This window comes from Mustela nivalis, assembly GCF_964662115.1.
Source record: "Mustela nivalis genome assembly, chromosome: 2".
Lineage (NCBI taxonomy): Eukaryota > Metazoa > Chordata > Mammalia > Carnivora > Mustelidae > Mustela > Mustela nivalis.
In genome coordinates, this window is record NC_139021.1 from 16229859 (window position 1) to 16245785 (window position 15927).

Consider the following 15927-nt stretch of genomic DNA (forward strand, 5'->3'; position numbering starts at 1 on the left):
AAAGTATACCTTTTCAGAGAACATCTCATAGATGAAAAAATCCTAACGAGGTCATGTGGAATGGAAAAAGCAAGAGACCAGGCTTCATGTAGAGGAAGGTTCCCCCTTGTTGCAGGTGTTTACCTATGTCTACGAGTCCGTGTTTCTGTGTTGAATAAGTGGGAAAAGGTACTGCAAAGAAACACACCAAAAAGTTCCCCGTGAACCCTTCTACACTGTTGGTGGGAATGCAAGCTGGTGCAGCCACTCTGGAAAACAGCATGGAGGTTCCTCAAAATGTTGAAAATAGAACTGCCCTATGACCCAGCAATTGCACTACTGGGTATTTACCCTAAAGATACAAACGTAGTGATCCAAAGGGGCACGTGCACCCGAATGTTTATAGCAGCAATGTCCACAATAGCCAAACTATGGAAAGAACCTAGATGTCCATCAACAGATGAATGGATCAAGAAGATGTGGTATATATACACAATGGAATACTATGCAGCCATCAAAAGAAATGAAATCTTGCCATTTGTGACAACATGGATGGAACTAGAGCGTATCATGCTTGGCGAAATAAGTCAAGCAGAGAAAGACAACTATCATATGATCTCCCTGATATGAGGAAGTGGTGATGCAACATGGGGGCTTAAGTGGGTACGAGAAGAATAAATGAAACAAGATGGGATTGGGAGGGAGACAAACCATAAGTGACTCTTAATCTCACAAAACAAACTGAGGGTTGCTGGGGGGAGGGGGGTTGGGAGAAGGGGGTGGGATTATGGACATTGGGGAGGGTATGTGCTTTGGTGAGTGCTGTGAAGTGTGTAAACCTGGTGATTCACAGACCTGTACCCCTGGGGATAAAAATATATGTTTATAAAAAATAAAAAAATAAACATGCAAAAAAAAAAGTTCCCCATGTTGGTGCAGCCACGTTGGAGATTCCTCAAGAAATTAAAAATAGAACTTCCCTATGACCCTGCAATTGCACTCCTGGATATTTACCCCAAAGATACAGATGTAGTGAAAAGAAGGGCCATCTGTACCCCAATGTTTATAGCAGCAATGGCCATGGTCGCCAAACTGTGGAAAGAACCAAGATACCCTTCAACGGACAAATGGATAAGGAAGATGTGGTCCATATACACTACTATTATGCCTCCATCAGAAAGGATGAATACCCAACTTTTGTAGCAACATGAACGGGACTGGAAGAGATTATGCTGAATGAAACAAGTCAAGCAGAGAGAGTCAATTATCATATGGTTTCACTTATTTGTGGAGCATAACAAATAACATGGAGGACAAGGGGAGTTGGAGAAGAGAAGGGAGTTGAGGGAAATTGGAAGGAGAGGTGAACCATGAGAGACTATGGACTCTGAAAAACAATCTGAGGGTTTTGAAGGGACGGGGGGTGGGAGGTTGGGGGAGCCAGGTGGTGGGTATTGGAGAGGACACAGATTGCATAGAGCACTGGGTGTGGTGCAAAAACAATGAATACTGTTACACTGAAAATAAATTAAAAAAAAAAAAAAGTTCCCCGTATTTATCTCGGGGAACTGAAATTATGGTTCACATTGTCTTCCTCATTTTTGTCTGCATTTTCCAATTTGTCATAGTGAAAGCAAATTGTGTCCTAATTGGAAAATAATGGTGACATAAAAATAATAAAAAATGTAAACAATTATAGAGGCTATGACTGATGGTGATTTTAAAACATGTCTATATCTCTGATTGCTGTCACAGTTGGAAGAGTCAAGGTCAGCAGCTCTCAAACATTTTGGTCTCAGGGCTCCTTTATAAGACTAAAAATTAGTGAGGCCTCCAAAGGGCTTTTGTGTGAATGCATTATACCTGTTGATCTTTAGTAGAAATTAAAACTGAAAAAAAATGTTGAGCATTTATTAATTCAGTTTAAAGTATAATAATAAACAACATATATAATGAAAAGTAACTCTATTTTTTTTAAGACTTTTATTCATTAATTTGAGAGAGAGAGTGAGTGAAAGAGCACATGAGAGAGGAGAAGGTCAGAGGGAGAAGCAGACTCCTCCTCGAGCTGGGAGCCCCGATGCAGGACTCGATCCCACGACTCTGGGATCATGACCTGAGCTGCAGGCAGTCGCTTAGCCAACGGAGCCACCCAGGTGCCCAAAAGTAACTCTCTTTTTTAAAGAAGTCCTTCTGCGAGAAAAAGAGCACTGTTGTCTGTCCCTGCAGATCTCTGTAAACGTCTGGCTTCCGAAAAGGCATCTGGATTCGCATAGGCTTCTGTATTCCGTCTGTCGAGAGACGTCATTTTGACTGAAGTATATGAAAACTATTTGGCCTCACAACAAATATGTGTTTGGAAAAGAGAAGAAGTAATTTAAAGATTTATTCTGAGAGAGCGAGAGCAGGGGGAGGGGCAGAGGGAGAGCATCTCCAGCCGATTTCGCACCGAGCGCAGAGCCCAACGCAGGGCTCCATCTCACAACCCTGAGATCACGACCTGAGACGGAGCGGAGAGCCAGACGCTTAACCGACTGAGCCACCCAGGTGCCCTGAGAGGAAGTGATTTAGGGCTAGCCTGGTCAGAGAGTGCTGGATATTCCCTTTTTACTACACTGTGGGGGGTTCACTGCACATGGCACCTCGGTCAGACCACGGGGAAGGGTGAGGAAAGAACAGATGCTCTCTTCACCGAAGTCACGGGGGATCCGGGTAGTGAGCTCTCGCTATCTTTTCTTTTCTTTTTTTTTTTCTTTTTTTTTTTTAAGATTTTATTTATTTATTTGACAGACGGAGATCACAAGTAGGCAGAGAGGCAGGCGGAGAGAGAGGAAGGGAAGCAGGCTCCCTGCTGAGCAGAGAGCCCGACATGGGGCTCGATCCCAGGACTCTGGGATCATGACCTGAGCTGAAGGCAGCGGCTTAACCCACTGAGCCACCCAGGCGCCCCCCTTCAAGCTGTCCGGCTGCAAAGAGGGTGGCTATCTGGTAGCCCCCAGCTGTTGGTTCCTTCAGGGTCACCCTCAGCTTTCCAGCCTGGGCCACAGTCTTCTCAGGGCAGCCCACAGCCAATGACTGAGCACAAAGAAAGAACACCCACCCAACAGAGAGAGAAAGGGCGAGGTGACCATTCTAGCCAAGGGAAGGGACAGGGACACGCCCACATGTCCCTCTCGATCGGCAGCCCCTCCCTGCACTACACCCAGCCCCACAGTGGCTTCCTCTGTGAGTGGAGTTCCTTGTCCCTAAGGGAATAAACAAAATATAATGAGGTTGGGAGAATTTCTGATTTTGAAAAGTTAAAGAACATTCTGCCCTTCTTCTCCTGGCAACCGTGCACTAAAAACCACAACGAGAATGAGAAGCAGAGATGATCACCAATAAAGAGAGGTTTGTAACCAAACCGCAGCACACGACGATGGAAGGCGGATCGTTGAGAGGGCTGATGGCTCTTCAGAGCAGACGAAGGGGAATCCAACAGAGAGTCGAGTTCGTTATAAAGAGCGCTGACTTCCCCAGATCACACCACTTCCTCATCCAGCTAAGATGGAAGGAGAAACTGAGTCAGAAAGGCTCAGGCGGAGTAAGGCAGGGGACGGAAGGGAATGGCTAATAAAACCTTGACTCCACTTCCCTTCCCAGCTCCCAGAGCTTGGTAGCCATGCTTATAACCTCTGGACAGGAACTTGAAGTCTCCCTAGAACCTCTCCTTGAACCAGAAGTGGCACAAGTGCCCAGACCGCACCATTACACTGACCATTAACACTGTTCAGACCCAGAGAAAACACCTCCAGATCCAGACAGTTGGAAGCACCTAGGAAAAAGCAGTTTCCTCCTTCAGTGATTCCCACCCCGCAACAAGCCCCACCTGTGCACACCCCAGTGATCTTCTGGGGGGACTCACCCACACAGATGATCACCAGTCTTTACAGGAAAACCTCCAGAAGCACAAGCAGGAAAAAAAAAAAAAAAAAAAGAAAAAGAAAGAAAGAAAAGGAAACGAACACATCATTTGTTGATTCTTCTATTGACTTTTGGATTATTCCCACCAACCCCCATTTTCTGCTGCAGCAGAAATGCTGCTCCTTGCTTCCTAAGTCATTTTTAGGAAATGAAACGCTAGATTTCAGGGTATGTAAATTCACAGCTTTGCAAGGTTGTATCAAATTGTTTTCCAAAAAAAGCTTGTTTCCATTTATACCCCAGGCAGTTTGCAAGAGCTCCCACTGGGGAAGGTCTTCTCCATGTGCACACCTGGGGGGGGGGGTCTATCTTAGAGAATCTTAAACACTTTGAATCAGCAACCACCTCGTGGCACCCACTCTCGGCACCCGCTCTCCCATATTCAGAACACGAGGGCCCAGGAGTCAAGAAGGGGAAATGGGCATGGCGCCCTTCACGACGCCACTGATAAACCATTTGCCACATTTCTGCTTTTCCATCTGGAGATTTTAGGCTCCCCAGGGAGGAATGCTTCCTCTAGGGAGCACAGCAAAGCTTCCTTGGAACCAGTAGCTGAGACTGCCACCTGGCCACCTGGGAACTTCTTACGTCATTGAAAAAGCGGGTAATCAAGGGGGCCACTGAACCGGCCAGATAACTGGTTACTGAGGCGAAACGGAATTGCTACCACGCCACGGGCAACGTGAGTCCAGTTTCGGCTTCTCTCCCTCAGCCGGGAGGTGCTCCTTCCTCAAATCCGAGTCCCAGCACCACAGGGGACCTCCTCCCAGAGCTCCCAGGGCAGCTGGGCAGCTCAGCGGTGCTGTCTCCTTCCTGGCCAGCTTCCAGACTCTGGAGGACTCCTCCTCCCTGCTTCAAGGTTCTGGTCATGCTCACCTCCTTTGAGGTTTACTTCAGACCCGGGGGAGATAGATTTCCTGCAGTTACTGACCCTGTGTGATCTCAGTTTTCCTTTTCCCCAAAAAACTGCAGCAACATGGATGGAACTAGAGCGTATCATGCTTAGCGAAATAAGTCAAGCAGAGAAAGACAACTATCATATGATCTCCCTGATATGAGGAAGTGGTGATGCCACATGGAGGCTTAAGTGGGTAGGAGAAGAATAAATGAAACAAGATGGGATTGGGAGGGAGACAAACCATAAGTGACTCTTAATCTCACAAAACAAACTGAGGGTTGCTGGGGGGAGGGGGTTTGGGAGAGGCGGGTGGGATTATGGACATTGGGGAGGGTATGTGATTTGGTGAGTGCTGTGAAGTGTGTAAACCTGGTGATTCACAGACCTGTACCCCTGGGGATAAAAATATATGTTTATAAAAAAAAAAAACTGTTTCCCTGACTATTTTACTTCTCTGTTAAAATAACTAATGGGGCTTCTATTTTCTACCTAAACGCTGATAGACAAAAGAAGCTCTTTGTAGCAGTGTTGCATAAATTCTTAAAACCTCATTGCTAGGAACTTGAGGTTTTTGCCATTTAGTACCTTTCCAAATATTTAATTTTTTTTATTCCTGGTGAATAGAGATGCATCTGAATTTTATTTATTTTTAAAGATTTTATTTATTTGACACAGAGAAAGATCACAAGCAGGCAGAGAGACAGGAGGAAGCAGGCACCCTGCTGAGCAGAGAGCCTGACTCGGGACTCGGTCCTAGCACCCTAAGATCATGACCTGATCCGAAGGCAGAGGCCTTAACCCACTGAGCCTAATAGTTTACCAGGTTAATTTATTTTCTATATCGTTTCATTATCTGTGGATAATGGCTATTCCTTTCGTTGTTTCCAAACCTTTTTTTTTTTTTTTACTTCACTGCTAGAACTTCCCACATATGATTTAATAAAAGTAGGAATTCTGGGTATGTTTATCTAGTTGCTGAATTCAAAGGGAGTTTTTCTAACACTTCCCCACTAAAATGATGTTTGTGGTAGGTCTTTACTAGATAGATCTTACCAGGTTGAGAAAGCACCTCTCTTCTCTCAATTTGCTAAAAACATCGCCTTTTTTTCTTCTTGAAATCAATACCTCACAGGTGGATTGTTGCACATACGCCAATTCCATGCTTGCCCCTTATTCTTAACATACCAGCTTGAGGGATCGATAAAATGTCACACTTTATGCTTTTCTGCTCGAAACCTAGTGATTGCACACCTGAATCTAAGTGCAAGATACCAAACCTTTGGCATCTTCCCCTGCTACCAGGTTTGTCCAGCAACCCCCCAGCTCCCTTTCCCCAGTCTCATCACATTTCTTGAAGGTCCTTGGACATGCCATGCATGCTTCTGCCCGAGAGCCTTTGCCCAGATGGTTTTCTCTCCCTCAACGCACTTCCCCGGATGTCTACATGGCTCATGTTCTCATTAAGTCTTTGTTTACATGTCTCCCTCCTCTTGAGGTCTTCTCTGACCAGTTACGGGTGGACTAGAATCCCAGGCCTAATGTTTCCCATCCTTCTCACCGTGACTTTTCTTTTTTTCCCATAGAATTACCACTCTCTAATGTGCATGCTGTTTTGTTTAGTGTCTGTCCCCACTAACTAGAATGTAAGCTCTATGACGTCCAGAATGTTTTAATTCACCGATCCACCCTTACAAACTAGCACCCAATTTGCCATTTAGTAAATATAAGTGTTGGGTGTGCAAATCAAAGATTATTTACTCTCTAAAAAATACAGTGAGTAGGGTGCTTTAACTCTATGTAAGACATCTGACTCACATGCCATTATCTTTTAGGGTTTTAGTCCTATTTTCTTACTCTCCCATATTAAACATAGTTTTTATTTTTATTCAGAAAAAAATTTTAATCATTTTAACCAATATCTATGTGCAGCATTCCCCATATTGCAGAAATTCCTTCTGGAGTAATTCTCCTTTATTTGAATTTTGAATGGTTTCTTAGGTGAGTCTAATGATAAACTTAGTAACTTATTTTTGAAAATATCTTTTTCACCTTTGCTGCTGAATGAGAGTTTTGCTGGATTCATAATGTAGGCTAACATTTTCTCTAACTATTTTTGTGGTGTAATTGAATTGTTTCTTAAATTCATTATTGATTTGCATTGGATTCCTATACCTCTGGACTCCTTTCATCTGTTCTGGGCAATTCTCAAACATTTTCTCTTTGGAATTTACCTCACTTAATCTTTTTACTTTCTGATCCCACCGACTAAAAGGGCAGTGAGGGAATACAGGCATTCCTTGGAGATAGTACAGGTTGGTTCCAGTACTCCCCACATCATATGCCCTCCACCAACGAATTACCCCATCCTCCCTGCCCACCTCCCTCCAGCAACTTTGTTTCCTATGGTGGTTTTTCTCCCTCTCTCATGACTTCCCATTCTGTTTTCCCTCCCTCCGCATAGGGTCCTCTGCCAGGTTTCTTCTATTCCACATGAGTGAACTATACAGTAATTGTCTTTCTCTGACTTATTTCACTCTGCATAGTCCACATAGTCCCCATTCATCTATCGATGGCTATCTTGTCTCTTTCCACAGTTTGGCTGTTGTGGACATTGCTCCGATAAACATTGGGGTGCAGGTGACCCTTTAGATCACTTTATTTTAACCTTTGGGTAAATACCCAGTAGTGCAATTGCTGGGTTGTAGTGGAGACGATTAAGCACTGTCTAAAAAACACAATGCTGGGCGCCTGGGTGGCTCAGTGGGTTAAGCCTCTGCCTTCAGCTCAGGTCATGATCCCAGGGTCCTGGGTTCAAGTTCCACGTCGGGCTCTCTGCTCAACAGGGAGCCTGCTTCCCCCACCCTGCCATCTGTCTCTCTGCCTATTTGTGATCTCTCTGTCAAATAAAAAATTTAAAAAAAAACAACAATGTACATACCTTACTTTTAAAAAAGCTTTGTTGCTAAAAAATGCTAACCATCATCTGAGCTGTCAGTGAGTCACCAATCCCACAGCAAAACGAATTATGTTTATATTACAGACCTACACGTGACCATTAAAAGATAAACCCTGATACATCCATACAACGAAGTACTCAGCAACACAAAGAATGAGCTATTGATTCATATAACACAAATTTAAAATGCATTCTGCATTGCAAAAAAGGCCAGAATTTTAAAAGCTACGAATTGTATAATCCCACCATTTATGACGTTCCAGAAAAAGCAAAATTATAGGAATGGAACACAGATAAGTGGTTGTGATGGTGGGGAGTAAGAGAGGCATTTTTAGGGTGATGCGACTATTCTATACAGTACTTTGACGGTGCGAACATACCATACATTTGTCAAAGGCCATACAGAGTGAATTTTACTCAACTGAGAAACTCAACTGAGATGTAAGAGGCCCCAGATGGAAGGCACAGAGTGACAAGCCAATCTGTTTTCCAAATGTCTGACACAACCTTAATGAAAGAAGTGGGAAATAACAGGAGCTGAACTAAGTAACCTTGGAAAATGGTGCTTGGAGTAGCTAGTATAAGGCTCAGGACAAAACACTCACTTCAACACTGTACTCCAGTGGGACCATTTTTCTCACAGGGGTAGAACTTGACTATTCCAAAACCACTTCAGAAATATTCCAAGGTTCAACAAGTAAGCAAATAAATTATAAAGAAGCCAGGGGTTCTCACTCTCAGAGAAAGAAGTTATAAATGAACACAGAGGCAAAACTAGAATGAACCCTGCAGTGCTGGTTCAGTGAATATAACTGAATGTTTAATTCAACATATATACAGATATATCAAGAAATAATTATAGAGATGTGTACCATATACTGGTTAGTACACATATAGTAACTCTTAGCACATTTCACCAAAAAACCGTAGAAGCAGTAGCAGTAAGCACACCCAACACCCAGATCTTGGTATCTAAATACCAGTCTTCAATAAAAGCAACCAGTGTTCCTTGGAGAAACAGCTAATTCTAGGGCTTGCATCAAGATAATACTTGGCAGTGCTAGAAAGTAAAAATATGGTCTTAAAAAAAAAAAAAAGGAAGGCACATCAAAAGAATTTAGGAGTCAACCTCAAAGAGTTCTCAACAGCCCAAGTTGAAACAATTTACACAATAAATAACAGTATTAGATTTTAACTTAAGTATAAAATAAATAGCCATGATCACATTACTAATATAACCAAAGGATCAAATAAATAGGAAAATGGAACAAACTTTAAGAAAAATTCTAAGTAATGTATATAGATACTACCCTCCTCCACTTTACTGTGGGCTAGACTTAGTAATTTACTTCCAAAGGCAAAAAGTATAGGAAGGGGGAAAATACTTTACAGTGGAAATTCCCAGCAGACACCAACTTAGCCAATGAAGGACTATTACCAGTAATGCCTACAGACATCATGTACCCTACGATGTGAAACGGTGGAGAAGGGCACAGCACCTCTGTGTATCCTTCCTGATAAAGCATAACCTCAAATCTAATCACAAGAAAACATCAGACAAACCCATTTATTAAGGAACATTCTACATAATAACCAGCACTCTTCATAGTGTTGAGGTCATGAAAGACTAAGAAACTGTCACAGATTGGAAGAGACAAAGGAGGCATCAGTGATGAAAGAAATGCAACGCAGTGTCCTGGATCGGATTCTGGAACAGCAGAAGGACATTAGCGGAAGACAGATAAATACCAAATTTTAAGTCCATAGTATAGTAAATAGTATTGTCTGAGTTTTTTGAGTTTGCCTGACAGATATGCCATAGTTTATACAGTGGTGACATTAGGGGAAACTTGGGGAAGGGTATAGAAAACATCTCTGGACTATCCTTGCAACCTTCTTATAAATCTGAAATGTCTTTTAAACCTGAAATTAAAAGATCATTAAAGAAAAGTAAAGAAAAGCCACAGCACTGAAAGCACAGCTGTATTTAATATTAAGAAAGGGACTTAGAGATTATACACACATTTTCGCAGTAATTTGATCAACACCACAGTTTATTTGTAAACATATTATATTTGTCAATAATCAAATTGACAACACTTTATACATTTTGTTGCAGAATATTAACATCATACCAGAAAACAAGCCACTGTACTCAGTTACAGAGTTGTGGTACTTTAAAATCTTTAAATACAAACTGTATTTGAAACACTGAACATAAAAGAGAAACATGAATGGCAGAGAAGATTGACAACATCAAGTAAAAGAAACTGATATTCCCCCCAAAAACGAATACAAAATCATCTGATCACAGATTTAAAATGAAATAAAGGAATCGAGAAAATCAGGTATGGTTTTAAATGACACAAAGTCCCATTTCTGTAGACCCACCTGAGAGGTGAAACTGTACCACACCAAATTCTGTGTCCTTTGGGATATTTTTCTCTTGGTTTCTAGAGAATGTTTTCCGACGGTTTAAGCACATTAAGGGAAGAAAAGAAAGGGGAGGTAGCAAAAATCCAAATGAAATTACTTTAAAATTCTTTCATAAGTCTTCTTTGGCAAATGAAGTCTACACTTAAAATTTAACGTTTTGTTGAATTGGATCAACACCTGTAGGATTAGGAGCTGCATCTTTCCATGAGTTAACACACGGATGAAACAAAGCCAAATTCATAAAGCAAAGCACAAAAGCAGCTTTCAAATTTTACTAACAGCTCTAAAAAGCAGATTCTCCCTCCTTAAAAGTATGAGAGGTTTTTCAACGGAGATTCAGAACCTTTCCTCATTCATGGGAGTTGCCCACCTGTTTTGCCAGTACTTTCCCTAAAATTCATGATCACTATTGGGTTCCAATTCTTCCTCCATTATCTCTCAAAGGAAATATAGCAGCAAATCACTCCCATATTTTAAGTTTTCAACTTTCCACCCACTGGGTTCCCCACCAACAACTACAGATTATTCGATTCTTTATTAGTGTACATGTCATTACTGTAGGCTTAGATTGTTAACACAGGAATAAATAAAATAACTACAGTTAATATTAAACAAAGCAGATGAAAATGAGATTAAAGAGCCCTGATCAAGTGAAATACTTACAACTTTCTGTTGAAAAACTATAAAAGTTACATACATACCTAATAGCACTAGGAATGTACAATATCAATTATTGGAAAAATAAATGAGTGATTCACAGTCATAAGAAATTATTTTAATATTAGTATGTATTTTTCCTTTTATAGACAAACATTGATAACATACACTTGATTTCTACCTCATATAAGACAAAGTAGAAAACGAAACGTTACTGCACTTACCCCAAAACACAGCACTGACTGTGTGTCACAGGTGACCTGCTCTGAGATATTCAATTCTATAGGTAGGCCATGGTATTGAATGCATGGTTATGTTAACAATTTTAAGAAAGGCATATATTTCCAGAAGTATGTTAAGTACACAAATACCAGTTCTATAAATAACAAAAATTATCAGCAAAAATGTTTAGGTTCTAACATTCCCGAATTTTCTAACGCTTTTAGTATTTTAGATATATATGTTGTCTGACCAGTTAGTTTGGTTACAGTTTTAAACGAGCAAACCATTATCCTATGAGAAGAGCTACACTAAACTATAACACTGCACAAACTTCCCAAGGAAAGTAACTTAGAAAATCTAGAAACTGATTCCAATTATTCTTATTACCATTTGATATCTAAAAGAACCAATGACCAAAGAAACATTTTGAAATGACTCAATTTTTCTCAGTTCCTCCAAAACTAGTCACATAAATTTAAGATCCAGATTGCCTAAGAAAGTCTTCAAAGCAAGTTTATCACCAAAGTGTTTTTGATCAGAAGACATAGCCTTAATGCCTCTAATATGTAATTCTAACCTAAAATCACAATCCTTGGTTTCAAAACATCAAATTCGATTTCGTAACAATTCATTGGTAAAGCTACTAAACAAGAATCAGTCTGGGTGAAAACGTGCAGCAGCCACAGTTACAAGAGTGGAAAATAAATTCTATTCTTCCATAAAGACTCTATGAAAATATAAAGCCCAGAGTGACAACGGAAGTCCACATATAAACATTGGTTTAAAAATAGAATGTTTTTCAAAGCTTCTCATGAGATGTCAATGTATAGTGATAGTCTGAGTTAAGACCTTATAAATCAAGGTTAAGTTATACATAACTATGCTGATTTACATACCTTCGACAACGTTCAACTCATATACATAATTTACAGACATCCACAGAAATTCTTAATGCCCCATCATATCATCTCTCAAAACTGGATGTTTATTGTTTTATAGTTTTGCTACTTTAAAGTACCAAGAAGCCTTTTTAGGGGAAGAGTTCCGCCTCTTCCCATGATCCCCTAAAGAGTAGGTAACAAAATATAAAATTAAACAAGATTTATGTTTGATAAACTAACATATAAAATTACCACTACAATATTCATAGTGACTGCTTATAAACGGTAACAGTCATTGTAGAGCCTATAAAGTATATATCCTCAGTTTTATAAAAGAAATGCAGATTGTCTCAAGGTAAAAAATACAGTGCAGGCTGCTAAAAAGCTCTCTGTGGCGTGAGGAGGTGCCATAATGAGGGAAACTTGAGAAAACGCGAACCCGTTCCCCAACCGTTGAACATCAGTGAAGCGTGAACTGCGCTGCCGCAACACGATGCTTTTTAGTGGCTGGCACTATAAAGCTAACGTTAAGAAAGAAAAAAAGGCAGAAGTGTGAGCAACGAAGGGTGGAACCAAATTATTGCAAATGGAGATTAGCAATAAGAAGCGAGGAAGGTGACCGTCCGCTCCACTCTGACAAGACGCCATCTTTAAATATTAAGTTCTTTGCCGGAAGCGGAACGCCCGACTCGGCGCAGGACTGCGAGAGCACGCTGGGGAAGCCAGCCTCGGTGGGAACGTCCAGGGTCGAAGCACCTTCCTGAGAGAAAAAGAGAGGAGAAAAACCCTATAACCAACACTTTACCAAACTACTTCATACAGCCCATAATAAATATAGACTTGGCTGACCCAAGAAATGTTTACGGAACGCAAAACACTGTGGGAGACACAGATCTCTACCTCACAGACCCTGAGATAACCAGCGACAGGTATCACCGCAATGCGACAATGGCTAGTACAAGTCAGACTGTGGTAAGTGCTTGGAAATAAATAGAAATAATGGGCTATGAGACTGTAAGAGAAGACAAAGGTTCAATCTTAGACGACCTCTAAAAACCCCTCACATAGCATTAAGCACCAGAACATTCCATGCCCTCCCAGGGCTCTCAGATTCACATATTTAGCGCAGACCTTTCCCCAGGACTCCAGGCTCACACTCTCACATAGGCTCTTGGGTGTTTCGTCATCCGTTCCACACCTACCAGGTCCATAACCTTCACCCCCCTCCCCAAGCTCTTCCCCTGCCCTCCCTACTCCATACATCAAGCTAGTCCAGAAACTGGAGAATCATGCCTGCTTCCTCCCTTCCTTTCACCGTCAAATCTTTTCCTCACACTGAATTAACTGCCAGGTTCCAGCAATCTGCCTCCAACATGTATCCCAAATTACTTGATTCATTCACCACAGCCCAGCACCACAGTCTAGGCCAGTGGTCTCCAAAATGGGCTATGGGACTACAAAAATTTTAGAAATCCTGTATCAACTACTGTATCCTTACAGAATTTCTATTTTTGTGTTATGTTTTATTATATACATAATTTATTGATATAACAGTACACATGGGTAATAAACTTTTATTATGGATACATGCAGAATTTGGGGGTATTTTTAATTCAAGAGGATGCTCAGCTACCAAAAACTCTTACATGGTCTCTGAACGAGCTTGTCCCTTTCTAATCTGCTCTCCAAATAGTAACTAATCTTTTAAAAAAGTTGATCAGAAATAATGTCATTTTGTTTAAGAGTCTTTAATAATTTCTCTTTGCACTCAAGCATGAAATACAAATCGTTTACTATCCTCTAGAAGGCCCTGCCTCTCCTCCTCTTCCACCTCACCTCTTGCCAACGCCCCACCTCCCCAACCGCTTTCATGAGGCTTCGGCCACACCAGCCTTCTTTCATTCCCTTGGACACAGAGCGTTTTCCTCACACAGGACCTTTGCTCCTACTAAGCTCTGCACAGCATACTCTTTTCCATCCCTTAGGAAGTTTCAGCTTCTGTATCATCTCTGTCCATTTAAATTAGGTGCCCCGTTGGCTTCCATCAGATCCCAAGCAGTCTGGCTCCTTCAAAGTGCTTACTAAAATCGTAATTACTTACATATTTCAATGTTCAGTCCACTATCTTCTGTCTCTCAAACATCATCATAAATTCTACTAGTGTCCTGGACAGCATTGCTTCCCCAGCACTTAGTAAAGGGCCTGGCAGCCTCAAGTAGTTATTGAAAAAAATAAATGAAACAGAACTCCAAAATACTGATTTTATAACATTGGATCAGATATTCTGAACAGAAATATTTCTGTCCAAAAGTTTATCCACAAATCAAATCTACGAATACCCTTTCTTTCCCTGGGGGAGGGGAAGACAAAAGGTCTACAGCACTGGCCTGAACTACAAACAGCTGCCTCTCAGCAACCGAAAACTACTGCAGTTAACAGAGGTAGATCACATCCAGCAACCAGCACCCAGTGTGGAGATGCGTAACACATTTCTGTTGAACGATGCCCTGGCACAGAACAGAGTCCCAGCTTTAGACCTTCTCCACCCAGCCAGTAAATCATATGCAAGAAAATAAACTTCCTAAATCTCAGCATCTTTACTGATCAATGAAAATTAATGCTTATTTCATTACTGTGGAGACCCAAGATAAACATGGAAGTGTTCTGCATCCTCTAAAGCTCTATGCAAATACCATATTTTTAAAATTTTGTTACCTGGAATGAGTGAACAAAGTTAAGGACCTGTAGAGAGAGTTTTCTACTGGAATGTAAGAGGTTCTGAAGGCTGAAAAACAGGGGCAAAAGTTTAAAACAAATATAATGAGAAGAACGATTATCTCGCAAGAGTTTAATTTTAGCAACATAAATGCATTTATATATGTAAATATATTCTGATTAATCACATATTTTTTTTAAAATTTCAACAGTTCTTATCAATGAAATTGTCCTGGGGGCAAAGCAAATTGCCATGGTTCTCATCAATCTAGTAATATTAAAACTGGGAGTTAATAATGCCTAAAAAGACCATTTTGAAATAAAAAATCATGTATAAAACCAAAACTGAGAAGTTAACCATTAGCAAAAGCCTAAACTATTAGCAGCAAATATAAATGTTAAATGAAAGAGAACTTTTCAAGTAGGAATGACAAGTATGATACCAACTTCAAATACCCAAATTAATTTTAAAATACATCCTGATAAAAGGTCTGACAGATTAACTATATATCAACCCACCAAAATCAAGTATTTTTCAAATATGGAAACTGGTAACAATTATGGTGGCAATCTTTAAAGCTGTATCGTATTTCTACTTTTTTATTCATGTAGATGACTTTTGGAGAATTACTGAAATTTGTGTTGACGGAGTACTTTTAATCTTCTGATAAAGTACTATTAAGTCAACTGAATGAATTATTATCCAACTTTGAGACCTGTGGACATCCACTCTCCTAGACACCCTTGCCACGACAGTCAGATTCAAGGACATTCCTCTCTGCTCAACAGTCGTAAAACTTTTCCAACAGTGACTCTTAGCAACGGCTCCTAATGGATCAGAGTCAGCATGCAAGACAAAACCTCCATGTCCTCTCTGATAAGTAATATACCTGCTCACTTTAGAAAATACGAAACTGAAGAAAATTGAGAAATTCAGCTATGATTCCAACAAAAGAATCACATGTCATTTACATGACATAACTTGAGTGCGTTTGCTCAGAGGGACAGAAGTACACAAGGGAAACATTCTACAGAGACATACATATTACAAACACTAGGCACGATCTCACGTAAGCATGCTAATTTGGTTAGCACTCTAACCAAATCCGGGTAACTAAGTTAACATAATTAAAATTAATCAAAATATGTGCCCCCAATATTTGCATGTGTCAAAATTTTGAGATGCTAAAGTTTACTTTTGAAAAATATAGTAAAACCCT

General features: G+C 40.6%; 1 protein-coding gene across 2 annotated transcripts in view; it reads right to left on the reverse strand.

The window, feature by feature from the left end:
* Positions 1–9832: 9832 nt before the first annotated feature.
* Positions 9833–15927, reverse strand: part of FAM91A1 (family with sequence similarity 91 member A1) — a 44340-nt gene continuing 38245 nt past the window's right edge. For both annotated transcript variants that reach the window (XM_082719424.1, XM_082719425.1), the window contains exons 23-24: positions 14708–14777; positions 9833–12752 (exon numbers count right to left, since the gene is read on the reverse strand). In XM_082719424.1, the coding sequence (XP_082575550.1) occupies positions 12570–12752; positions 14708–14777 (253 nt within the window). In that variant the 3' untranslated portion in view covers positions 9833–12569. The remainder of the gene's footprint in view (positions 12753–14707; positions 14778–15927) is intronic.